The following is a 27,943-nucleotide window of genomic DNA, read 5'->3' as shown; positions in this document are numbered from 1 at the left end:
ATGAAGCAGAACTGAATTTAACATACAATCCAAATGACAACATTTATTATTGTTTATGAAATAAATTAAGACTTTTTTTCTGCATGCAATTGTACTTGCTGATTCACAATATAATAAATGTATCTGCTAACTCAAAGGACAACAAAGTTCATTAAAATATCTATATAAAATCAATTGTATTATGCACCAAATGCACAAAGTTAATTAAAATATCTATATAAGATCAATTGTATTGTGGAGATAGTAAAGTAACCAAAATATTTGGCTGTCAATTATTACAGGTATTCTCATCACTCCAATCACTGCAGTTCTGAATGTTGTTTTTGCAGCGACTCTTCGGTATGCAGTCGCAATCATTGAAGAATACAGTCGAACATTTCCATCCAGAACAAGCAGGGCAGTGCAATTCTTGTTTATAAAACAAAATATTTGTTTGAGTCATTTTTCTTACAATGTATTATATAAGCTATGTTTGTATTGCACAAGTATAAGTAGGGGCGGCACAATGGTACAGCGGTAGAGTTGCTGCCTTACAGCGCCAGAGACCCGGGTTTGATGCTGACTATGGGTGCTGTCTGTACAGAGTTTGCACGTTCTCCCTTTGACCACGTGCGTTTTCTTTGGGTGCTCCAGTTTCCTCCCACACTTCAGAGACGTGCAGATTTGCAGGTTAATTGGCTTCCATTAAAAACAATGTGTAGGACAAACTAAGAGTGATTGCTGGTCAGCGCAAACTCGGTGGGCTAAAGGGCCTGTTTCCACGCTGTGTCTCTAAAATAAACTAAACTAAGTCCAGAGTCTGAAGAAGGGTCTGGACCAGAAATATAGCCTGTCCATTCTCTGCACAAATGCTGCCTGGTCTGCTGACTTCCTCCAGCACTTTGTACATTGCTTTGTAGTGTACACACTGAGTTTGGTGTGATAGAATAGCTGGAGTGAATACTTTCTTATTGCATACAGTTTTGGTCTCCTAATCTGAGGAAAGACATTCTTGCCTTAGAGGGAGTACAGAGAAGGTTCACCAGACTGATTCCTGGGATGGCAGGACTTTCATAGGAAGAAAGACTGGAAAGACTCGGCTTGTACTCGCTAGCATTTAGAAGATTGAGGGGGGATCTTATAGAAACGTACAAAATTCTTAAGGGGTTGGACAGGAAGATTAGATGCAGGAAGATTGTTCCTGATTTTGGGGAAGTCCAGAACAAGGGGTCACAGTTTAATTATAAGGGGGAAGTCTTTTAGGACCGAGATGAGAAAAACATTTTTCACACAGAGTGGTGAATCTGTAAATTCTCTGCCACAGAAGGTAGTTGAGGCCAGTTCATTGGCTATATTTAAGAGGGAGCAAGATGTGGCCCTTGTGGCTAAAGGGATCAGGGGGTATGGAGAGAAGGCAGGTACAGGATACTGAGTTGGATGATCAGCCATGATCATATTGAATGGCGGTACAGGCTCGAAGGGCCGAATGGCCTACTCCTGCACCTATTTTCTATGTTTCTATGTTCTTTTTACCTTTGGTGCCTCCAGTTTTGTTTTTCATAATCCCTAGCTTGAATGATTGTTTACTATGGAAATTTTAATGTACTACCATTAAGTATTTATCACACTGCCCGGGCAATCAGTTCATCTTGAAGTACTTCTACATTCATTTCTTAATTGAGAAGCCCAAGAGATTTCCTGAAATTCTTCCTGCTGCCGAGTTCAGATAAGAATAAGGTGATAGGGGGCAGTTGAGGCAGAAATTCTAACAACATTTAATAAGCATTTGGACAGGTACGTGGATAGGAAAGGTTTAGAAGGATGTGGGCCAAATTCGGGCTGCTGGCACAAGTGTAGATGGGGCATCTTGATCGGCATAAGCAAGCTGGGCCGAAGGGGGAGTTCCCGTGCTGTATGACTCTATAACTCTACCCGGAGATGGGAAGTGTGTAACTGAGATGTACCACAGTCAGGAAATTGGAGTGTCACAAACAGCTTTGTTTACCAAAATGGACCTATAATGGAATTTATAAGAAAGCTTTTGGCTCAGGTCATAGTACTTAGTATTTAAATAAAATCAATGTAAACAAATATTTTTTGGTATATGCAGTTAATATAGGAAGCTGGATTATTCTTCAACGCAATAAATATGCCATCTAACAGATATAATGTGTTTAAGATGGAACCGCAGATGCTGGGAAAATCGAAGGTAGACAAAAATGCTGGAGAAACTAAATTACAGCCTCAAGTCTTCTTGGGTGAGGCAGCATCTATGGAGCGAAGGAATAAGTGACGTTTAGGGTCAAGAAGATGGGTCTCAACCCGAAATGTCACCTATTCCTTCGCTCCATAGATGCAGCCTCACCCGCTGAGTTTCTCCAGCATTTTTGTCTACCTTCGATATAATGTGTTTGCTTGTTTGTTTGTGTGTGGCCTGACACATTAAAGTGCACTAAAATCCATGAAAGTATATTTATAGATTTGAAAATAATGCAAATACAAGAGGAACCAGGTAGCCTATAGACAATAGGTGCAGGAGTGGGCCATTCGGCCCTTCAAGCTAGCACCGCCATTCAATGTGATCATGGCTAAATAAATTAAATAAATATTTTTTCCTGTCTCAATGTAGGATACAGGATGTTCCCCTCCGTAGGAATCTATACAGTGCATTCAGAAAGTATCCGACCCCTTCACTTTTTCACATTTTGTTACGTTATACTTATTCTAAAATGGATTAAATTCTTTTTTTTTAAATCATCAATCTACACACAATACCCATAATAAAAAAGCAAAAACAGGTGTTCAGAAATTTTTGCAAAGTAATTAAAATGAAATAACTGAAATATCACATTTACATAAGTGTTCAGACCCTTTACTCAATACTTTGTCGAGGCACCTTTGGCAGCAATTACAGCCTCAAGTCTTCTTGGGTATGACACTACAAGCTTGGCACATCTGTATTTGGGTAATTTCTCCCGTTCTTCTCTGCAGATCCTTTCAAGCTCTGTCAGGTTGGATGGGGTGGGTTGCTGCACAGCTATTTTCAGGTCCCTCCAGAGATGATCGATCGGGTTCAAGTCCAGGTTCTGGCTGGGCCACTCAAGGACATTCACAGACTTGTCACAAAGTCACTCCTGCATTGTCTTGGCTGTGTGCTTAGGGTCGTTGTCCTGTTGGAAGGTGAATCTCTGCCCCAGTCTGAGGTCCAGAATGCTCTGGAGCAGGTTTTCATCAAGGATCTCTCTGTACTTTTCTCCGTTCATCTTTCCCTCGATCCTGACTAGTCTCCCAGTTCCTGCCGCTGAAAAACATCCCCACAGCATGATGCTGCCACCAACATGCTTCACTGTAGGTATGGTATTGGCCAGGTGATGAGCGGTGCCTGGTTTCCTCCAGACATGACGCTGGGCATTCAGGCCAAAGAGTTCAACCTTTATTTCATTAGACCAGAGCACCAGAGAAAATAACCCGTTTGGCAAACTCCAAGCGGGCTGTCATGTGCCTTTCACTGAGCAGTGGCTTCCGTCCGGCCACTCTACCATAAAGGTCTGATTGGTGGAGTGCCGCAGATATAGTTGTCCTTCTGGAAGGTCCTCCCATCACCACAGACGAACTCGGGCTCTGTCAGAGTGACCATCGGGTTCTTGGTCACCTCCCTGACCAAGGCCCTTCTCCCCCGATTGCTGGTTGGCCAGGCGGCCAGCTCTATGAAGAGTTCTGGTGGTTCCAAAGTTCTTCCAGTTAAGAATGGCGGAGGCCACTGTGCTCTTTAAGACCTGCAATGCTGCAGAAATTGTTTTATACCCTTCCCCAGATCTGTGTCTCAACACAATCCTTTCTCGGAGGTCTACGGACAATTCCTTCGTCTTCATGGCTTGGTTTTTGCTCTGACATGCACTGTCAACTGCGGGACCTTGTATAGACAGGCGTGTGCCTTTCCAAATGATGTCCAATCAGTTTAATTTACCACTGGTGGACTCCAATCAAGTTACAGAAACATCTCAAGGATAATCAATGGAAACAGGATGAACCTATGCTCAATTTTGAGTGTCAGAGCAAGGGGTCTGAATACTTACGTCAATGTGATATTTCAATTATTTATTTTTAATTACTTTGCAAAATTTTCTAAACAGCTGTTTTCGCTTCTTCATTCTGGGTTATTGTGTGTAGATTGATGATAAAAAAAAAAGAATTTAATCCATTTTAAAATAAGGAACAAAATGTGGAAAAAGCGAAGGGGTCTGAATACTTTCTGAATGCACTGTAACTCTCCATTGAAGAAACAAGTTGCCTAAACTAATTCCAGTTATTTTGCTTAAGACAACTCCAGGGGGTGATGTTTGTTGTGTTTCCTGGCAACAGCCTTGAACTCACTTACTTTATTCTGCAATCTTGATCTATCTTGAAAATACCTGTCAGGATTAAGTTTTCTAGAGTGCAATTAGCAATTTATATATTGCATCTGTAATTCATCTTTTCCAAAGCTTTCCTCAGAACTCAATATTCCAGCATTTTGTGTCTATCTTCAATATTCTATTTCCCTTCTATTCCCAGGCACTCTTTGCTGGCTCTGAGCATTATAAACCATGATCTGAACTGTACAATATACAAGCTCCAGATTCATTATCCTTGAGTTTTGCTTGCTGAAGAGTTTGACATTTAGCACAAAAATAAAATGATTTAATTTGCTGAAATCTGAAATAATAAGAGCAGGAAATGCTGAAAATGTCCAGCAAAATACCTGAAGAGAGGAGGGGGAGAGAATTTGATCTGTAACTGGTCATTTCTGAAATATTAACTTTTTTTTCCTAATGATACTGCCTTACATGGTGAGTATTTCCAGCACTTTCTCTTTCTAGCTTAATCTGAATAAAATTTTCTTAACGAAATGGAAACCGTTTGAATGGGGGAAACCTTAAAGACAAAGAGGCAATGCCAGAAATACTTAGCAAAATTGATAAAAAATACATCTATTGATTCTCCTGAACACTTCATCAGTGATGTAACCTGGGGTCGTTGGGTGTTTCGGGTCTTTCAACATCACGCACCCTCGCCCAGGCGACCCAGCCGTGATTGATCAGACCACGACTTGTGTTCAGGTGGCATTCGCTCCTCCCCGTCCCCAAGAAACAATGATAGCAAATGGTCGGCTTGGAAGCATAGTCCCCAATCCTCAAGCTTCTGCAATCCATTAGCCCATACATGTGGGAAATTAGAGTCTATTTAAAAAACCCCCAACCTGCACAGTGCAAAGAGCAGGTGGGAAAATATGTGCCAAATCACATTTTGAGATCTGGAAAGGCAGAAGATAAATACTGCCAAAAGGAAGCAACTGACAATTTGTCAAAATTGAGTTCTTGCTTGTTTTAGGGTATTTGAGATATGCTCTACACAATGGTGAACAAAATAAGTCTTCTCTGAGTACAATTTGAAAATATTTATACCAGAGAAGTAGGAGAGTTGAAAGAAAAACACATTTTCCTCATTTACAAGAAAACACCTTTCTGTCAGTTGCTTCCTTTTGTCAAAGTAGGGCAGAATAGTTCTGGAACCACTGGCTAAGATTTGGTCGCATCTATTGAGCTTCAGCCACATCACATCAAAACGTAAATGCAGTACATCCAATGCCGCTCTGAGAGTTTAGTTTAATTTAGATACAGCATGGAAACGGGCCCTTTGATCCACCAAGTTTGCGCCGACCAGCAATCCCCGTACACCAGCATTATCCTACACACTAGGGACAATATACAATTTTTATCGATGCCTGTACGTCTTTGGAGTGTGGGAGGAAACTGGTGCACCCGGAGAAAACCCACGCGGTCACTGGGAGAATGTACAAACTCCGTAGTCAGTATTGAACTCGGGTCTCTGGCGCTGTATGGCAGCAGTTCTACTGCTGCGCCACCGTGCACCATTTTGTTAAAGAATATATATATATTTTTTTTTAATTTAATTTTATTTTATTATTTATTTCGAACAGAATAAAAGAATAAAAAGCAAGTGTGAAACATCATACATAAAACAAAACAAGAATATTTATAAAGTGTCATAAACAATATCTATAAATAAATGAAATCGTATGTGTCCGAAAAGGAGCAGGAAGAAGCCAAAGCTTCTTAATTCCCACCCCTTATTCAACTGCTTGTAATTATCTTATACAAATTTAGCAGCTATATGTACACCATATGTACACCAGTCACTATATGTACACCAAATTATTTACATTTATACACTAATCAGTTTATCCTATATGCAGTAATAAATAATTTTCTACAGAAGTTATTTGGTGCTGGACATTACAAAAGAATGCTTTTAAGAAGGTTAGATTACCTGATTCATCAGAGCAGTCCCCACAGTGATTTTTTCCATCACACTTTTGATCTATGTAGATCCAGGTCTTCTGGTTGCCACAGATGAAAACTAAATGTTTTGGGAGGCTATCAGGCAGGTTTCCTGCAAAGACATGTTTGTGGGAGTTTCTATAATTCTTCGACTCCTTTCAGGCAGTTTTTTTTTGTAAAATTACAAAATTGTGTGTAGAATTTCTACGGAGATTTTCCTTTTCAGCTAATCACAGACTTCAGTGATTAATTGTAGGAAAGCCTAGAGAAATTACAGGGGGAGCCATTTATGCTGCAATGGGTCTCTTTGTATTCTTGGTCCCAAATATGTTTCAAAATTATAGGTTAATAGAATGTGAATAACACCAACAGTATTTGTCATTTATTCCCAGTTGTTATGAGGCTCTAAATATATCCTCCTCACACCTTTTCATAAATTCATGTGATAGGAGTAGAATCAGGCCATTCGGCCCATCAAGTCTAATCCAATTATGGTTGATTCATCTTTCCCTCTTAAAAATATTATCCTGCCTTCTCTCCATAACCCCTGACACCCATACTAATCAAGAATCTATCTATCTCTGCCTTAAAAATATCCTTTGACTTGGACTCCACAGCCTTCTGTGGCATTGAATTACACAGATTCACCACCCTCTGGCCTCTTCGTGGGGGAAGCGTCCACGTCGCGGGGCTGGAAACTGGAAGTATCCTGAGCTAATTCTGCTACCACCATTATCTATTGCAACAAGTGATGGCTCCCACTCATTGTCGCCAGAAGCTTGCGTCCTTTTTCAGTACGGACGATGACAGCGATGTCAACATTTGAAACATGGAAGATGGACACGAAAGGAGAAGACCACCCTCTGACTAAAGAAATGTCTCCTCATCTCCTTCCTAAAGGAACATCCTTTAATTCTGAGGCTATGACCTCTGGACCTCTCCCACTAGTGGAAATATCCTCTCCACATCCACTCTATGCAGGCCTTTCACTATTTGGTAAGTATGTCACATGTAAGTTAGTCGAGGTAGCAAGCTACCTTCTCTGAAAAACATAGCGTGCAAGGCTGCAATTTATGAGATTTGTTCAATTAATGTCATAAATTCCCATTCTATCTGAATTACCAGTGTAACAACTAGAAGAAGAGCATGTCAAATTTCCATTGGTAGAATACAGCCCTATGGTATGCACACTGACTTTTTCTATTTCAGATAATCCAGACACACAGGTGGTTCCAGCATTAGTCCACTATGAAGAAAAGTAGTGTAGTGTTAACTGTCGTCCGACATCAGAGGATGGCTCTGTTAATGTAATGCTAATCTTTAATAAATAAAATGTAATCAAATTGAATGTCCACTACTAATAATCAAAATCTACAGCACAGAACAGACCAGGAAATGACAAAAATAGTTAAATCAGTAAATTGTATATTGATATACAGATGCTAAAGCATTGATTACGGTCCCTGTTCCAGTCTTGAGGCTATAAACACATAATCATTTTTTAAATTCCTAGTAAATATTGTGCCAAATAAAAAAGGTAATTTTGGAAATGCACAGGAGGCCAGACAGCATCTGTGAGAGAGAAAAACAACACTTTTTCGGTTGGTAGTCTTTCTTCACAATTCAGAATAATTAAATAGTAATGAAAGACCATTAATAGTAATGAAAGGCCATTAATAATAATGAAAGGTCATTAGCAAAATGCTAATTTTGTATTTCTCTCCACAGTTATTACCTGACCTGTTAAATTTTTAGATTTCTGGCCTACTCAATATTTTTACTTTAATAAATATGAAACTGCTTTATGTAAATTCTTGAAACACAAACAAAAACTGTGCTGCAGCAAAGTTTTAAGATGAAGTTTTCAAATGTACCGAGTATTTCAATCTATGAATTGATATTTGAATTAAACACATACCGCAATACAATTCTGATTCATCTTCACCATTGCTGCAGTCGACTTTGCCATCGCACAGCTGTGTGGAAATGATGCAGGTACTGCGGTCATCGCACAGAAAGCCCACCGAATCTGATGTGGTTTTACACTGACGCATTACTAAAGCAGAAGACATGGACAGAATTAACACTCTTAAATTCATAAGTTGATAAGTTGTAGGAGCAGAATTAGGCCCCCCAGGTTTTTATGAATACCAATACCTCTCAATCTCTCCCAAATTACATAATATCTGAATTTTTACTTTTCTGCCAAAGTAGTTGACCTCACATGTTATATACAATATCTCATGTCCTTGCTCATTCACGTCACATCCATTTCCTCCCAAAATCTCTCGTATCATCCTCACACATTTTGATGCCAACCAGCTTTGCATCATTAGCAACTTGATGACCTCATACAAATCATTGATATAATAATAATAATGGATGGGATTTATATAGCGCCTTTCTAATACTCAAGGCGCTTTACATCGCATTATTCATTCACTCCTCAGTCACACTCGGTGGTGGTAAGCTACTTCTGTAGCCACAGCTGCCCTGGGGCAGACTGACGGAAGCGTGGCTGCCAATCTGCGCCTACGGCCCCTCCGACCACCACCAATCACTCACACACATTCACACACAGGCAAAGGTGGGTGAAGTGTCTTGCCCAAGGACACAACGACAGTATGCACTCCAAGCGGGATTCGAACCGGCTACCTTCCGGTTGCCAGCCGAACACTTAGCCCATTGCGGCATCTGTCGTCCCGATATAGACAGTTCATGGTCTCAGTTGTTCAGTTGCAGGATAGTTAATGGTGATGATAGCCCAGACCGATTTATGAAAAGAAAATCTTAGAACATAGAAAGTATTTTTTGACATTTCCACCCTGGGGGAAAGGTTCTGTCTGTCCACCCGATCTATGCCTCTCATAATTTTACATACTTTCATCAGGTTTCATACTTCAATCTCCGATGCACTAGTAGTTTGTCCAACCTACCCTTTATAGCTAATACCCTCTAGTCCAGGTGGCATTCTGATAAACCTCTTCTGCACCCTCGCCAAAGCCTCCACATACTTCTTGTAATGGAGTGACCAGAACTACACACAGAATTCCAAATGCGGCCTAACCAAAGTTTTATGACAGTGCAGCACGAGGTCCGGTTCAACTAATGGACTGGAGTTCTTTGAGGAAGCATTTATTAAAGAAGATGAGTGGAGATTGGTTAATGTGGTGCGTTTGGATTTTCAGAATGCTTTGTGTAATGTGCCACACATCTTCAAATATGTCAGAAATGTTACACCTAGAAGATACGAGATTCATCCTATCAGGCAAATCAGACCAATTCTTAAAGATTTGGTCTCCATTTATTGACTTATTACAAGTATATGGTGCAACACAACCTTAGAAATTAAGTGTTTCAGAACCGAGTGGGAGGTGGATAAAGATATGAAGGAGGCATATCCCTTTCAATTTCTTTCTCTTTCTTTTCTTCTCTCTTTTCTCTCTCCTATTCTTTTTCTTTTTCTTTTTGCTTAGTGCACATCACCTTCTTCGTTTCTTTTTCGAGCTATATAATATTCTCTCTCTCTATATTTCTTGCTTTTCATATCTCTTTTTCTCTACTATTAAATTAAAAATAAGAAGTTGTACATGAAATGGAATATGTTATTCATGTAGTATATTATTGTACATCACTTCTAATAAAAATATTTATTAAAAAATAAAAAATAAAAATTTAAAAAAAGTAATGTGCCACACATTAATGATGAACCAAGGTCACAGCATATCGAATCAGAGGTTATATATCTGTAAGTGTGGATTGAAGGTTGATTAATAGACGAGAAAGAGGAGGAATAAATACATTCTTCTTGGAGTGGCAGGTCCACACTAGGAGGAAAGCACAAGGATCAGGGCTTGTGAAGTAAGATTGCAGTTTTGAAATTAGTTCCATCTGTTCATTGTTGTTTTATGACACATCTGAATACGTGAGGTATTACTTATTCTGCAATGATCCTTCTGAAGGCAGACACCCATTTCTCAGTGGCTATTTATAACTGAAGCACAATAAAGTGAAGGATTAACGATTAACAACAAATTTGCTATACGACAGATCATCAGTCCTGAGCCCCAGATTCAGTGGAATAATGAGCTCAACCTCCAGCAACTTCAGCCCATTACTTCTCTTTTCTAGGTTGCTTTACTTGTTTTCTTATTTGTGATTTAAAAAAATAGAACACAGCCCAAAAACAGGCCCTCGGACCCACTGTGTCGGTGTTGAACATGATACCAAGATAAAAAACTACTCTTATTTGACTACATACAATTGATATCCCTCCATTCCTTGCATATCCATGCGCCTGCCTAACTATCCGAAAGCCTCTTGAACCCACACAGGTCACGGGGAGAACGTACAAACTATAGGTTTCTGGCCCTGTAAGGCAGCAGCTCTGCCACTGCAGTACTGTGCTGCCCTTGGATTCCTATGATGGAAATATCAATATCTCTTGGAGATGTGGTGACATTCCACGAAGTCTTTCCAGGTCAAAAGATTTGGGAACTGCTAACACTGCTCTGGAGTTTTGTTGAGATGTAATATTCTTTCCACACATGTGTTTTATTTCTCTATATATAAAGGCCAGTTTTTTTACAGTGGCATTTAAGAGACTTTTTGTGGCATTTGGATATGCAGGGAATCAAGGGATATGGATAATCAGGCAGATAAGAGTTAGTCTTGGCATCATATTTGGCACAGACATTATGGGTCAAAGAACCTGTTTCTGTGCCGGGCTGTTCTATGTTCTATTTCTGTCTGGTTCAGTTACAGTATCTGATTAACAACTTGCCAGGAAAATATCCACTTTGAATATACATCACTCACTTTTATTTTACCTTAGTTAGACCCCCCACTCCTACACTCACGAAATGGAAGACCATAAAATGTACTCATTTATGCATATTTGATATCACATGGCATTATTATGTAAAGTGGAAAATAATGACAATGACAGCATGACTTGTATACAATAAAAGTCTTTTTTTTTGCTACACATGAACCAATTCACCAAATCCTGACATAATGCGGCACTGAAGTTAAATATGAAATATATCTGTTGTCGTCTTTATAAATTCTTGAATAAGACAATGACACATTGTTGCGATGTGTACTGAGATGGCTGTTAGATCAAATGTGGGCTCAAAGGTTCCCTTCACGCTGGTTACAGAGGTATAGGTTTCCCTCTCCCATGATTCTCAGTCAACAGCCAAGAGTCATCAGTGTTTTATTGTCATACTGTATGTCCCAGATAGAACAATGACATTTTTACTTGCAGCAGCACAACAGAATATGTAAACACAGTACCCTGTAAACAATATAATAAACGAGAGAGAAAAAAAGTTCAGTGTGTGTATATATACATAATGGATGGGATTTATATAGCGCCTTTCTAATACTCAAGGCGCTTTACATCGCATTATTCATTCACTCCTCAGTCACACTCGGTGGTGGTAAGCTACTTCTGTAGCCACAGCTGCCTTGGGGCAGACTGACGGAAGCGTGGCTGCCAATCTGCGCCTACGGCCCCTCCGACCACCACCAGTCACTCACACACATTCACACACAGGCAAAGGTGGGTGAAGTGTCTTGCCCAAGGACACAACGACAGTATGCACTCCAAGCGGGATTCGAACCGGCTACCTTCCGGTTGCCAGCCGAACACTTAGCCCATTGTGCCATCTGTCGTCCCGATATACATATTCACAAATATACATATATATATCAATCATATATAAGACAATGACACATATATATAGATCATATATAAGATAATGACATATTTTTATATCTTTGTTCCGCCCACTCCCCTGACATCAATCTGAAGAAGGGTCTCGACCCGAAATGTCACCAATTCCTTCTCTCTAGAGATGCTGCCTGTCCCGTTGAGTTACTCTAGCATTTTGTGTCTATATATATATATATATGTACACACACAAAAAACAATAATAGTGCAATAATAACAATAATAGTTTATTGTAGTGCCAAGCTTATTTGAGGTTGTATCGTTTGACAGCCTAATGGTTGTAGGGAAGAAGCTGTTCTTGAACCTGGACGTTACAGTTTTCAGGCTCCTGTACCTTCTTCCTGATGGCAGTGGTGAAATGAGTGTGTGGCCAGGATGGTGCAGGTCTCTGATGATGCTGGCTGCTTTTTTGAGGCAGCGACTCCGGTAAATCCCTTCGATGGTGGGGAGGTCAGAGCCGGTGATGGACTGCGCAGTGTTCACAACGTTTTGTAGTCTTCTTCGCTGTTGGGCATGCAAGTTGCCTAACCAGGCCACGATGCAACCAGTCAATATGCTCTCTACTGTACACCTGCAGAAGCTCAAGCGAATCCTCTCTGACATACCAAATCTCTGGAATCTTCTCAGGATGTGCTTTCTTTATAATTGCATCAGTGTGCTGGGTCCAGGAAAGATCTTCGGATATTTGCACACCCAAGAATTTGAAGTTTTTGACTCTCCACCATTGTCCCATTGATATAAACAGGGTTGTGGACCCTCAACCTTCCTCTTCCAAAGTCCACAATCAGTTCATCCGTCTACTAATATTACAATACAATACAATACAATACAATTCAATTTATTGTCATTTGGACCTCTTGAGGTCCAAACGAAATGTCGTTTCTGCAGCCATACATTACAAACAAATAGACCCAAGACACAACATAATTTACATAAACATCCATCACATTGCTGTGATGGAAGGCCAAAAAAACTTATCTCTCCACTGCACTCCCCCCCCCCACCCCCCCCCGATGTTAGAGTCAAAGTCAAAGTCAAATATTGAGAGCCAGGTTGTTGTGCTGGCACCATTTGGTCAATCGATCAATCTCACTTCTATACTCTGACTCATCACCATCTGTAATTTGTCCAACAGTGATGTCTTCAGTGAACTTGAAGTTGGAGTTCCCACTGGGACCGGCTATACAGTCATGAGTATAGAGTGAGCAGAGCAGGGGGTTGAGCACACAGCCTTGAGGTGCTCCTGTACTGATTGTTATTGAGGAAGAAGTGTTTCTGCCAATTGTAACAGACTGCGGTCTGTTGATGAGGAAGTTGAAGATCCAATTGCAGAGGGACGCGCAGAGACCCAGTTCCGTGAGCTTGGTAACCAGCTTTTTTTAGTTTTTAATCAAAAATATTTATTCAAATATTAAAATAATATGCACAGTACAGTAAAAACAAAACAGAACCCACCACCATAATATCACAAAATAATTTATTTAAATTCCAACACGATACAAAAACCAAAACCGTGGTGACATACCCACCACCATGTTACAAAATCATCAAACAACTATTTTACAAATATTCTAATAACTACTGTACAACCCCGGTAAAGGGGCAAGGATCTGACTCTGGGCAAAAAACCCTCTTCAGCCTGGCGCTGTGACTCGCGGATGGCCAGCTAGGTACACCAGTCATTGAAAGTAGGCATGTAGGTGCAGCAGGCAGTGAAGAAAGCGAATGGTATGTTAGCATTCATAGCAAAAGGATAGGAGCAGGGAGGTTCTACTGCAGTTGCAGAGACCACACCTGGAGTATTGCGTACAGTTTTGGTCTCCCAATCTGAGGAAGGACATTCTTGCCATAGAGGGAGTACAGAGAAGGTTCACCAGACTGATTCCTGGGATGGCAGGACTTTCATATGAAGAAAGACTGGATAGACTCGGCTTGTACTTGCTAGAATTTAGAAGATTGAGGGGGGATCTTATAGAAACTCACAAAATTCTTAAGGGGTTGGACAGGCTAGATGCAGGAAGATTGTTCCTTATGTTGGGGAAGTCCAGAACAAGGGGTCACAGTTTAAAGATAAAGGGGAAATCTTTTATGACCGAGATGAGAAAAACATTTTTCACACAGAGAGTGGTAAATCTCTGGAATGCTCTGCCACAGAATGTAGTTGAGGCCAGTTCATTGGCTATATTTAAGAGGGAGTTAGCTGTGGCCCTTGTGGCTAAAGGGATCAGGGGGTCTGGAGAGAAGGCAGGTACAGGATACTGAGTTGGATGATCAGCCATGATCATATTGAATGGCGGTGCAGGCTCGAAGGGCCGAATGGCCTACTCCTGCACCTATTTTCTATGTTTCAACCCAACCAGGACATCTTCGGCCCTGCCCACTCCCTAGATCCCGTCACCAGTCCTTCGGTCACTGACAGCAGAGCCACTCCTCCCCTTGCGGACACTGGGTGGAGTGGCGGTGCTCCTTGCCCTCCGGACCCTGGCTACAAGAGACGCTCCACTCGTCCCTCTACCCTCAACAGGAACGACGCTGCTCTTGGTCTTGGCGTCCTTCTCCAGGTCGTCCAAGAAGGACCTGAGCTGACGCCGGTCGTCCCCCTTCACCCCCTTGCCGCTCCCCCTCCTTAGAGGATGAGGTTCAGCGAGCTGGTGAGCCCATGTAGGTTTGGCCACCAAAGGGAGGCCAGTCTGGGCCGATGCTGGGCTACCTCGGTGGCCGTGATGAACTCACGGATCTCCTCCACTGGAATGAGTGGAGTAACATCGGGAGGAGCGAAGACATCCATTGATTCATTGTCTAAGGAGTCCCCTTCCACCTGCTCACTGCAGATGGAGGCACCATCCCCATCCCCAGACACACCCTTGGTGCTCGATACTCCCGCCTCACCCTGTGTAGAGGTTGCATCTTCTCTCCTCCACCTCAGTCACAACCCTGGGGCCAGTGGCAGAGGGGCCTTCCCCAGATGTACCCGGGGAATCAAGACCATCAACAGTGGAGGCGACTATCCCTCCCCCAGTTGGGCCCAGGTCCTGAGGCAGAGAAGGGCTGGGTTCCCCAACCCCCCCCTCCATCTACAGTCTCTACCTCCAGAGGTGTGCTCTGCGCCTCATCCTGGGTGGGTTGCTCCAGGGCGTCCTCAGATGCATGATGCGGGACTCCCTCCCCAACAGGAATCTCCCCCTGCTCCATAGCACCCGAGTGGCCCCGATCGCCACCCACCCCAGAATCCCCTCCAGAACATGGGACCGGGGCCCGAACCAGAGGGCGGGAGTCTTCCTCCAACACAGTACTCCTCTCCCCCCTGGAGGATTCCCGTTTGTCCCCCTTCCGCTCCTCCCTAGAGAGATTCCTCTTTCTCTTTTTCCGATGGGGAGGAGCTCACAGACTCTAGGGTCACCTGAGCAACCTTCCTCTGTGGCACCCCCTCCTCCCGCCCGACCCCCTCCGCCCCGGGCAGGATTATGGGGCTTTCGGACTCCCTAACGGGAGGTGACGGAATTTATGGAATTCCCTGCCACAGAGGGCAGTGGAGGCCAAGTCACTGGATGGATTTAAGAGAGAGTTAGATAGAGCTCTAGGGGCTAGTGGAGTCAAAGGATATGGGGAGAAGGCAGGCACGGGTCATTGATAGGGAATGATCAGCCATGATCACAATGAATGGTGGTGCTGGCTCGAAGGGCCAAATGGCCTCCTCCTGCACCTATTGTCTATGTTTCTATGTGACGGGATGAGTGGATCATTCTTGTCTCTGGGCGTTTTGTACTCCAGGAGCTTCACCTTCTTCACCACCTTGCCCCCCTTCTTTTGACCCTCCCCACCCCCACCCACACTCTGCACAACCCCAGGGTTCGCTGACTCAACTACAGGGGGGGTGGGAGCGGGGGGGAAGGGAGATTAGTGGCAGCGGAGGAGGAGGAGGAGGCCCCCGCCCGGGATTTGGGGCAATTCCTCCGAATATGCCCCACTTCCTTGCGGACATGGCACCTTGGGCGCTCCGATGTCCGGTAGACGGTGAAGTCACGCCCACCCTGCTGGACACGGAAGTGCCCGCCAACTGCCTCCACCCGGTCCAGCATCATCATCAGCTGGCGCCGGAGTGAAAGATCGTGCCGTTGCTCCTTCCTGCGGAACCCCTGGGATATCGGGGTGATGTCCGGGAGTACCTTTCCCAGGGTGTGAAGGTAGGGAAGGGGGGCCTCGTTTGTGATACAGGGCGGGACGTTGGACAGGACCACCCGCTGGATGGTGGTCGCCAAGGGCTCGACCTGCAGGAACGCGGCCGTGAGATCCCTTTACTCACGACCGCATTCAACCCCTCAACAGACTCGAGGAAGAACACGGCCTTCCCAGACATCCTTCCCAAGTACAGGACGCCTGCGGGCTTGGCCGCCACGGCCACAGCAGCCGAGCAGTCTTCCAGGTTCATGTGAGGGGGCAAGTAGCACCTTACCCCATGCTCGAAAGGCAGGTTCCTCATGGAAACATAGATACATAGAAAATAGGTGCAGGAGTAGGCCATTCGGCCCTTTGAGCCTGCACCGCCATTCAATATGATCATGGCTGATCATCCAACTCAGTATCCTGTACCTGCCCTCTCTCCATAACCCCTGATCCCTTTAGCAACTAGGGCCACATCTAACTCCCTCTTAAATATTGCCAATGAACTGGCCTCAACTACCTTCTGTGGCAGAGAATTCCAGAGATTCACCACTCTCTGTGAAAAATGTTTTTCTCATCTCGGTCCTAAAACATTTCCCCCTTATCCTTAAACTGTGACCCCTTGTTCTGGACTTCCCCAATATTGGGAACAATCTTCCTGCATCTAGCCTGTCCAACTACTTAAGAATTTTGTAAGTTTCTATAAGATCCCCCCTCAATCTTCTAAATTTTAGCGAGTATAAGCCGAGTCTATCCAGGACCCCAGGGCAGTAGCCGAAGCAGCTGAAGCAGCCACCTTTGCATAGCTCCTGGAAGGCCCTGCTCCTCCAGAACACTGACCCAGCAAGGTATCAGGTGCTACAATTTAAAACATATCACCTATATAAAGCCTGAGACACAGAAAGTCTAAATGGCACGAGGCCAAGTCCAAACACAAAAACAATATGGAACAGTTTCGAGGGAGGGAGGTAAAGAGGTGTTGCCTTGAACAAGGATAATGCTGTTCCCCCGAAAAACTGCTGTGTCACCACCTCTTTGCCCGGCTCTCTCAGCTCTCCTGTATTCCCTGGCGAGCTGCTGACCTTCGCAGGCAATCCCGCCTGGTCTTCGCTGCTCCTGCAGGCAACGAAAGGGATTTGCCTTCAGTCATAGTGGTTGGAAGCCTCCTATCTCCTTCGGTCCAGCGGAGAGAAAGGAGGCTGCAGAAGGTTGAGACGGTGCAGAAATCCTCCCACACCGACGAGGCAGTAAGAGAGGGTTGTTCTGGGCGTAGGTGTAAAAGTCCAGAAATACTTTCTCCCCCCTTTGGTACGCCTCAATTTCCTGGCAGGTCACCAGCCACAGTTGTGGGAGCTCGACAGTTAGTTGATAAGACTGCTCGCAGTCCCGATACAAGAAGAAACTTTCAAAACAAGTCTCTGCAGCGTTGCAGCGATACTGAAAGGTGTTTAAAAGCTGTGCCTCCTCCGAACTCCAAAAAGATGTTTAACTCACTCGTTTTTGTGTTTGGACGGGAGCTCCGCAACACCACACCTCCTCACATAACCAGCTTGAAGGGGATGATGGTATTGATGGTATTGAGCTGTAGTCTACAAACAACAGCCTGATGTATGTGTTTTTATTGTCCAAGTGATCCAGTGCGGAGTGGAGAGCCAGTGAGATCGCATTCTCTGTTGATCTGTTGTGGCGGTAGGCAAACTGTAGTGGGTCGAGGTTCTTGTTGAAGTAGGAGCTGATATGCACCATAACCAACGTCTCAAAGCAGTTCATCACCATGGACGTTAGTGCCACTGGTCGATATTCATTGAGGCACGACATCTTACTCTTCTTGGGCACCGGTATTATTGATGCCCTCTTAAAGCAGATGGGAACCTCAAACCTCAGTAATGAAAGATTGAAAATGTCCGCAAAAACTCCAGCCAGTTGGTCTGCAAAGATTATGAGTCTGAAGAAGAGTCTTGAGCAGAAAGGTCACCTATTCCTTTTCTCAAGGGATGCTGCCTGACCCGCTGTGTTACTTCAGCATTTTGTGTCTATCATAGAGATATAGGGATGTTGCAGCATTAATGGTTCTTGATTATCAATATATCTATGAACGTTTATATTCCATGTGCCTCATGGCTACAAGTGAGCAATATAAGACTCGTTTCATAAAATGGAAGAACATTTGTGACACGGACAAATCCTGGCTGATTATTATTATTTTAAACAAGTCCAGTTACATCACCACAGAGCAGATAATGAACTCAGTTCAGTTTAGTTTATTGTCACGTGTACCGAGGTACAGTGAAAAGCTTTTGTTGCGTGCTAACCAGTCAGCAGAAAGACAATACATGATCACAATCAATCCATTTACAGACTATAGATACATGATAAGGGAATACGTTTAGTGCAAGGTAAAGCCAGCAAAGTCTGATTAAAGATAGTCCAAAGGTCACCAATGAGGTAGATAGTAGTTCAGGACTGCTGTGGTAGGATGATTCTTCAACTGTTCAACATTACTCTTAACTGTATTACTGTCTTTAATAACCAAGCCATTGCACAAGGTGGAGGAACACCTCCAAATCTATATTACTAAAAGTCTGATCTTGACCACTTCCTGTTGTTCTTTATATTGATTTTAGGGAAAACGCTGTTACTTACGTCTGTGATTTTTGGCCATCTTATTCAGAGTCCCACTCCCCTGCGCAGGACAAGAGGATTTTTCCCATCGATGAACAATAAAATAGTTATTAGTGTTTTAAAAATGTTGAGATTCTCTCTCCTGAAAGCCACGCCCCTTCCAGAGGGACTATAAAACCAGGAAGTGTTGAATGCTTCAGTCAGTCTCTGCAAGATGGGGGAGCGAGAGGGTCACGTCTCTCAGTCTGAGCTGCGAATAACACTGAACACATGTCTACTAAACTGGGAATGGTTTTACTTACCTGTCAGTGCCCTTAATGTGGTTTGAAAACATAGTTTGGAAATGCTAAAGCTGTGTTGCCTTTGGTTTGGAAATGCTAAACCTGTGTTGCCTTTGGTTTGGAAATGCTAAAGCTGTGTTCCCGAATTAAAGTTGCCTTGCCTAATTAACGTTGCCTTGCCCAATTAACGTTGCCTTGCCCAATTAAAGTTGTCTTGCCTAATTAAAGTTGTCTTGCCTAATTAAAGTCTAATCTTGACCACTTCCTGTTTGCACTTTATATTGTTTTTAGAAAAAATGCTACCACGTACGGCTGTGATTTTTGGCCATCTTACTCAGAGTCCCCCTCTGCTCATCTGGTGCCGAGGAATTTTCTCATCAATGAAAAATAAAAGAGTTATTATTGTTTAAAAAATGTTGAGATTCTCTCTCCTGTCAATCATGCCATGAAGGCTATGCCCCTTCTGGTGGCAGGAGGGAGGGACTATAAAACCCAAAAGTGTGGGCGTGGCTCAGTCTCTGCAAGATGGAAGAGGGAGAGGTCACGACTCGCTGTCTTAAGTAGCCTTGCACCCTGCTTGAAATGGGTGCACTTGCACTTGAATGCACTTGAATTTGGTGGCCTTGCACCCTGCTTGAAGTGGTATGAAACTGCACTTGAATTTGGTGGCCTTGCACCCTGCTTGAAGTGGTAAGAAACTGCACTTGAATTTGGTGGCCTTGCACCCTGCTTGAAATGGAATTTCAAGGAATAGTCGTGGGTCAACTGCCAGCCCACCAGCCGTGAGTGAGGGAGCTGCCAGCACAACAAGCTTGAGTGACTGAACTGCCAGCCCAAGAGTTCATTCGGCCCACAATGTCCATTCTAGTCCTCTGGAAAGCAGTCCCTTCAGCCCACAACACCCATACTAGCGCTCCAGAAAGCCCTCCCCACCCCCTCCCCCACTGGCCACCAATATTAGAATTGGTGGAGAGGTGGAATATTGCATTGGGGGACCAGCCCTCCCGTGTGTTGCTGGGATCCAACTGAAAGACTAAGCAGAGAATAATGAGCGTTGGGTAGTTTTTTTTGATAAATTTGCAGTGCCAATGTTCTCCTTTGTGAACTTTATGGTCACTTTGGGTGTCACTGTTGGACCTTAAATACAACAGCATTCTATTCACTTCAAGGTGCGTACTTTATTGTACAGGAAAGAAAATATTTTCAAAGCTGTATCTAATCTCTGCGAAGGAGAGAAAATAAACTCCTCAAGTTTCACTCCCATGATTAATATCATCTAAACCGCCTGTGTTGTAATCACCACCAGGTGGCCATTACTCTTAATGTAGCAATATTTATATTAAGAAAACTGAACACATTTGTATCATGGTTACATACTTGGCTGTTTGGGTGGTATTCCAAATATAATCGCACAGGTTAAAGCAGCTGCCAGCGCTCCAAGAATGAGCAAGATTATACATGTGATTAAGCAGCATCTCCTGGGACAGCAGTTCCTGCAGACTGAAAAAAACGTGTTGTTTTAATAGGTCACCTTTCGAATGCTGCAACTGGTATGTTGTAAGTATGACGACCCAGCCCCACCAACACTTCAATGTAATTGCCAGTACATTTTGTTAGTTAGCATTCACTTTATAATCGGTGAAGTGAAATGTTAGGTGTGTATTTCTGGGTTAGTAAAGGCGTCAAAGGTTACGGGAAGAAGGCAGGAGAATGTGGTTGAAAGGGAATCAGCTAAGATCAAATGGCTGAGCAGACTCGATGGGCCGAATGGTCTAATTCTGCTCCAATGTCTTGTGATCTTATTATTTTCCGTATATGAAATCGACATTGTAGCAACTTGAGCTACCATGAGCAACTTGAAAACAAAATGTTCAAAAGGTGTCTATCTTTGGTATAAAGCAGCATCTGCAGTTCCTCGTTATTACATTTTGACCACAAGGGAGCATCCCCCAGAACAGCTGACTGGCTTGCGTAAATGCCGCACGTTAGTAGCGCACTGCTACCAAGACACACAAATCAAAAATAAAGCAGTGGGCTTCAAGAATTGCATGCATAAGTGCAAGTTTGTGTAAGTCGCATATTAGGTAAATGGCCTGTCCCACTCGGACCACCTAATCCACGAGTTTAGCAGACCCTAGACGAGTTGAAAAAAATGTCACAGTCGTGTTGACTCGCCGAAGTAAAAGACCTCCTACGGCTATGTCTACGACCTCCTACGACCCCCCTTGACCTCAGTCTTCCACACCTAAGACCAACTACGACTAGCTACTAGTGGAAAATGATCACAAGATAAAATGATGTTGGGTTTGCATTTTTTTTCTCAGGCCAGTTACCGACCTGCGACTACCTGCGGCAACCTGCGACTACCTGCGACTATCTATAACTACCTACGACTACCATCACAACCTACCTACGGCCTACCTACAAGTAAAAAGTATCCATTTTTTCCATGCCAACCTTTTTTTTACTCGTGGACATTTTTTATCAGGCTGGAAAAAACGCCACGACCTACTTGAGGCACGTGTACGCGGAGACCACTCACGAGCATGGGGAAGAGTTATGAAGCCCTCCTACGACCTCCTACGACCTTGTGGCGACCATGCTGCGATTATGAGCCAAGGGCAAACTCGGCGGAGGTCGTAAATTAGGTCTGTGAAAGTGGGACAGGGGCACTCGGGGAGTGCCTGTAATGATATGTTGGAAAATGTTGTGTATTATTGACTGTAGATAGCTTGCACACATCTGTGGAATTCTTTGCCACAGAAGGCTGTGGAGGCCAAGTCAGTGTTTTTTTTGTAGGCAGAGATAAATAGATTCTTGATTAGTACAGGTTATGGGGAGAATGAGGTTAGGAGGGAGAGATACATCAGCCATGATTGAATGGAGGAGTAGGCTTGATGGGCCGAATGGCCTAATCCAACTTATGATCTTATGATCCGCCTGGAGCCAGTCAATTTTTTTCTCAGAGGAGAGAAGTATTGAGTTGGTGGTGATATAAAAGAGAAGGTTCTCTTTATATCCTGGGAATTTTAATTGAAACTGAGGCCATTTACTCAAGGGCCTCAGTTTCAATTAAGTTTCCGTTTCAATTGTTAAAATGAGTTCCCAATGAGCTCATTTGGGTTCAAGGTAGAAAACTGTCATTGAGCCCCATTTGTCACTTAAGCTGCCGTGACATTCAGAAACACCTTAAGTATGTTCAGTGGCATAAATTTAAATTCTTCATGAAGGTAGAAAAAGATTAGAACAAGTTGAAGTAAGTTTCTCGAACCCTTAATTTGCTGTTAACTCTTGCTATAATTAGTCTCAGACTTTTGAAATTAGAAAGACAAAATTCAGATATTCTATTTCCAATTTATATCTCGTTGGCACAAGCAGATAATTGATAGAGTGAAGATAGACCCAAAAAGCTGGAGTATCTCAGCGGCTCAGGCAGCATCTCTGGAGGTGACGGTCCGGGTCGAGACCCTTCTTCAAACTGGTATTGATAGCGTGTTGGAAATGTATTTAATTCCAATCATGGGTGAGACCAGGATCCTGCTTGGCCACGAAATGTTCCACACTCAAACAGTCTTCCCGTATTTTCAGTATTTACACCCCCCATCAGTCTGAGGAAGGGTTTTGGCCTGAAACGTCACCTATTTCCTTCGCTCCATAGATGCTGCTGCACCCGCTGAGTTTCTCCAGCATTTTTGTGTACCTTCGATTTTCCAGCATCTGCAGTTCCTTCTTAAACACTTCCAATATTTTCCGTTGGGAAATGTCAATTTGGGAATGCCACCAGATGCTACTCAAGCAAGGAATCAGCATCACCATGAAGAATATAAGGGGACCGAAAATAAAAACGGGTTAAAAATAGCGGTCTGAAGAAGGGTCTCGTCCCGAAACGTCACCTATTCCTTTTCTACAGAGATGCTGTCTGACCCGCTTACCAACTCCTGCTTTTAGCATCTGTCTACGAAAAATGTAAACCTGCATTTTCTAACCTGTAGGGTGTAAACAGTTTAAAAATTGTATGTTTTATCAAACTCGTTTACATGGAAATAATTTACAACATACCTCCTTCTTTATCATCTGCTAATGAAATTTGGGATCCAAGCTGAGAATATATATCTGATGAAACTGAAGCCATATCTCCTCTCTATGGGGGACAAACAGCATTAGATAACAAACAGGCTTTCTTCAATTTGATAATAATAATAATAATAATAATAATAATAATAATAATAATAATAATAATAATAATAATAATAATAATAATAATAATAATACTAATAATAATAATAATAATAATAATAATAATAATAATAATAATAATAATAATAATAATAATAATAATAAAAAATACTTTATTGATCCCCTCAGGGAAATTCAGATGTCCAGAAGCCAACAGCCAACAAACCCACACATTTAGAACAAAAGCAGACAAAAAATACATAAAATACAATATGGACAATACCTGAAAGCAATAAATACTTAAAAAGACCCAATGGTGAACTATTAAAAATGCAAAAGCATCCCCATGCAGCCAGTATTATAAAATCTAATGGCTGCATGGGTGAAGGATCTCCTGAACCGCTCCATTCTACAGTGCAGGGAGAGGAGCTGGTTGTTGTTCCGTGTGCTCTTTTGACCCTCCAGAATTTCATGGAGGGGATGCCCGGGGTTTTTCAGGATGACCTGCACCTTGTGCCTCATACGCCTCTCAAGCACATCCACCACAGAGTCCACTCTCCCCTCCAGCACTGAGCTAGCCCGTTTAACCAGTTTGTCCAACTTCTTGCTGTTTTTTGCACTGATGTTGTTGCCCCAGCAGACAACAGCGTAGAAAATGACACTTGCAACCACAGTGTTGTAAAACATGTGCAGCATATCATTACGCACATTGAAGGATTTGAGCCTTCTGAGGAAAAAGAGTCTGCTCTGACCTTTTTTGTAGAGGGCGTCAGAGTTGACAGACCAGTCCAGTTTGTTATCAAGGTGCACTCCCAGATATTTATATGTCTGCACCACCTCAATGTCAGCCCCTGCAGCGTTGACCGGCTGAAGGGGGAGCTGGGACCTGCCAAAGTTAACCACCATCTCTTTGGTCTTGGTTGTATTCAGGATGAGACAGTTCTCTTTACTCCAGACACAGAAAGCACTGGTCAAGTCCCTGTATTCCTCCTCATGCCCGTTCCTTACACATGCCACAATCGCTGTGTCATCTGAATATTTCTGTATGTGGCATGTGTCAGACTTATATTTGAAGTCTGCAGTATACAGGGTGAAGAGGAACGGGGCCAGAACCGTTCCCTGTGGGGCTCCAACATTGCACCCCACTGTGCCAGAGACACTGTCCCCCAGCTTAACAAACTGTGGTCGACCCATCTGGTAGTTGTATATCCAGGAGATAAAGGTGGAATCCACCCCCATCTTCTCGAGCTTGTCTTTCAGAATCAGGGGTTGGATGGTGTTGAACGCACTTGATAAGTCGAAGAATATAATCCTCACGTAGCCACCTGGTTCGTTTAAAAAGGAGTAGATCAGGTGCAGCATGTAGAGGACTGATTCCTGTGATGGCAGGACTTTCATATGAAGAAAGACTGGATAGACTTGGCTTGTACTCGCTAGAATTTAGAAGATTGAAGGGGGATCTTATAGAAACTTACAAAATTCTTAAGGGGTTGGACAGGCTAGATGCAGGAAGATTGTTCCCGATGTTGGCGAAGTCCAGAACAAGGGGTCACAGTTTAAGGATAAGGGGGAAGTCTTTTAGGACCGATATGAGAACTTTTTTTTCACACAGAGAGTGGTGAATCTGTGGAACTCTCTGCCACATAAGGTAGTTGAGGCCAGTTCATTGGCTATATTTAAGAGGGAGTTAGATGTGGCCCTTGTGGCTAAAGAGATCAGTGGGTATAGAGAGAAGGCAGGTACAGGATACTGAGTTGGATGATCAGCCATGATCATATTGAATGGCGGTGCAGGCTCGAAGGGCCGAATGGCCTACTCCTGCACCTATTTTCTATGTTTCTGTGTTTCTATGTTAATGCGTGATTGATGGTCGGTGTTGACCAAAAGGAGTTCTACATAGTTGTCTGAAAATGGCAACACATGTAGATTGGACAGTCAAGGAGGTTTTTGGTACATTGCCCTTCATCAATCATGGTATTGAGTATAGAAGTTGGGACATTATACAAAATGTTGGTGAGGCCACATTTGGAGTACTGTGTTCAGTTATGGTCACTCTGCTATAGGAAGGATGTGATTAAGCTGGAAAGAGTGCTGAGAGGATTTATGAGTATATTCCCAGGACTTGAGGGGCTGAGCTATGGGGCGAGGTTGAGCAGGTTTGGACTTTATTCCTTGGAGCGCAAGAGGCTGAGAGGTGATCTTATGGAGGTGTGTTAAATCATGAGGGGAATAGATAGGTTGATGGAGTCTTTTACCCAGGGAAGGGGAATCAAAAACCAGAGGATAGAGGTTTAAGGTGAGAGTGACAAAATTTAACACAAAGCCGACGGTCAACTTTTTCAGTCAGAGGGTGATGGGTATATGGAATGAGCGGCCAGAAGAGGAAGCTCGGGCATAGTGTATTTAAATGACACTAGGACAGGTACATGGTTAAAAAAGGATTAGAGGGATATGGACTGAACGTGGGCAAATGGGTCTAACTTAAATGGGTATCTTGGTTGGCATGGATAAGTTGGGCTGAAGGATCTGTTTCTATGCTATATCTATTTCTATGACTCTGAACACCAACAACTTTCAAACCCTCAGCATATACAAAAAACTCTGCATTTCTAATCCTTCTGCCAATTTTTAACATGATATTAGACTACATTCTTGCCCATTTACTCAACCTGAAGATCTCTACATCATAGAAACATAGAAAATAGGTGCAGGAGTAGGACATTCGTCCCCTCGAGCCAGCTCCATCATTCAATATGATCATGGCTGATCATCCAAAATCAGTACCCTGTTCTGCCTTTTCCCCCCTATCCCTTGATTCCTTTAGCCCTAAGAGCTAAATCTAACTCCCTCTTGAAAACATCCAGTGAATTGGCCTCCACTGCCTTCTGTGGCAGAGAATTCCACAGATTCACAACGCTCTGGGAAAAAAAATGTCCTCATCTCAGTCCTAAAAGGCCAAATTGGAAATACTGTATGAGGTGCTCTGATACAGAAAATAATTCTGATTGATGATGCTATTTTATTAAGGATGGGCGATTGGCATTGTGGAACCCAGCCCAATTTATTATGATGTCCCAAATTTTGTCTTTTATGATCTCAACCTTTTATCAGCATCAGTATTTTTGTAATCAATATCAGTTTATTATTGTCATGCATTGGAGATGAAGTAAAAAAATATGTTTTGTTTGCTGTGCAGTCGAACCATGCCATACCTGAGTACAATCAAACCATGCAGGAGTACTAAACACGAAAGGAAACAGAGTGTAGAATACTGAGAGTCTGTGAGAGAAAGAAAGCTGGAAACACGTTTTAATTTTATAAAAGTTTAAAACAGGCATTCTAACCTGACCGGTTTGAGGACTCCATTAATAATGATGTCATTCATAACCTGGGTCCATGGATAGGAAGGGCTTTGAGAACTATAGGGCAAATGCATGCAAATATGACAAGCTCACGAAGACACCTTAATTGATATGGAAGAGCTTGACCAAAGAGCCTATTTCGTAGCTGTATAGTTGAAAGAGCAACATGGTTGATAAATAGAACAAGACATTTGCCATGGAGACACAAGAAACTGCAGGTGCAGGAATCTTGAGCAAAAACACAAGGAACTCAACGGGTAAGGCAGAGTTTGGGGTGGCAATGGACAGGCGACGTTTGAGACTGTTTTAGCCTGATTTGGGTTGAGTGGGGAATCCATCTCACCTGTATCCACCTATCATTTGCGGGTCTGAAGGAGGGTCTGACCCGAAACGTCACCTATTCCTTCTCTCCAGAGAGGCTGCCTGTCCCGCTGAGTTCCTCCAGCTTTTGTGTCTATCTTCGGTGTAAATCAGCATCTGCAGTTCCTTCCTCCATCTATGCTAACGGAATCAAGGGAGGAAACAGGAACGGGGTACTGATTTTGGATGATCATAGTGTGTGATCGAAGGGCCGAATGGCCCACTCCTGCACCTATTTTCTATCACTTGTCAAGCTTTGTCTCCCCCGCCCCACACACACACACTATCTGTTTTTCCAGCTTTCTCCCTCCTATCAGTCTGAAGAAGGGTCCCGAGTCTCCCGACCCACAGATGCTGCCTGGCCCGCTGTGTTCCTCCAGCACGTCGTGACCTGCTCAAGAAATTCACTATCTTCCTACTTACCAGTAGTAACATTAAATGTCATGAATACTTCGAAATAGTTACATTTTACCTTGAACCGCGACGGGTAGATTCTGTTTGAACTCATTTCGCGTTAGTTGATTAGCTTTGCCAATATATAATACCGAAGAAAGGCGAAGTTTTTGATAGTTACCGCAGCAGCAGCAGCAAGCGACTTCCAGACTTTGTACTCTTGGCCAAGTTGAACGCAACCCAACTCTTGGACAAGGAACTTATTTCTTCTGTCACCCAGCAACGCATATAGTAAACACGCTCGAAAAAGATCAAATATCTCCCCTTGAGATTGCCAAAGAGAAAATGTGAGGGCTTCAAAATATGTGATTTAGAACTAGGAACCTACCTCATAAGAGCGAAACTTAATATGATCTAAAGCCGACCACCGTCGAGGTTCACTGGTTGCATTTTCTCATCTTACTGTTGTTTGAACTCCACAATCACCAGGGACGCTGTCTGACCCGCGGAGTTACTCCAGCACATTGAATC

The 27,943-nt window shown here is 43.1% G+C and overlaps 1 protein-coding gene across 1 annotated transcript; it reads right to left on the bottom strand.

Moving 5' to 3' along the window:
• Window positions 1–30: 30 nt before the first annotated feature.
• Window positions 31–27,686, bottom strand: ldlrad1 (low density lipoprotein receptor class A domain containing 1). Its single transcript, XM_033018678.1, has 6 exons — window positions 27,492–27,686; window positions 23,181–23,262; window positions 20,499–20,621; window positions 8,239–8,376; window positions 6,310–6,432; window positions 31–408 (listed from the first exon to the last, which is right to left on the bottom strand). Exons 1-6 carry the CDS (start codon window positions 27,525–27,527, stop codon window positions 269–271), a joined length of 642 nt encoding a protein of 213 aa, XP_032874569.1. The 5' UTR covers window positions 27,528–27,686; the 3' UTR covers window positions 31–268.
• Window positions 27,687–27,943: the final 257 nt, after the last annotated feature.

This window comes from Amblyraja radiata, chromosome 3 (assembly GCF_010909765.2).
Source record: "Amblyraja radiata isolate CabotCenter1 chromosome 3, sAmbRad1.1.pri, whole genome shotgun sequence".
NCBI classification, from domain to species: domain Eukaryota; kingdom Metazoa; phylum Chordata; class Chondrichthyes; order Rajiformes; family Rajidae; genus Amblyraja; species Amblyraja radiata.
This window is presented reverse-complemented; position numbering and strand designations above follow the sequence as displayed.

Excerpts from the sequence above, each read along its gene's own strand:
- ldlrad1 (XM_033018678.1), bottom strand. The coding sequence starts at position 27,527 with ATGAGTTCAAACAGAATCTACCCGTCGCGGTTCAAG. Across the intron at positions 23,263-27,491 it reads TCTACCCGTCGCGGTTCAAG|AGAGGAGATATGGCTTCAGT; the intron begins GTAAAATGTAAC and ends TGTCCCCCATAG. Across the intron at positions 409-6,309 it reads GGACTGCTCTGATGAATCAG|AATTGCACTGCCCTGCTTGT; the intron begins GTAATCTAACCT and ends TTTATAAACAAG.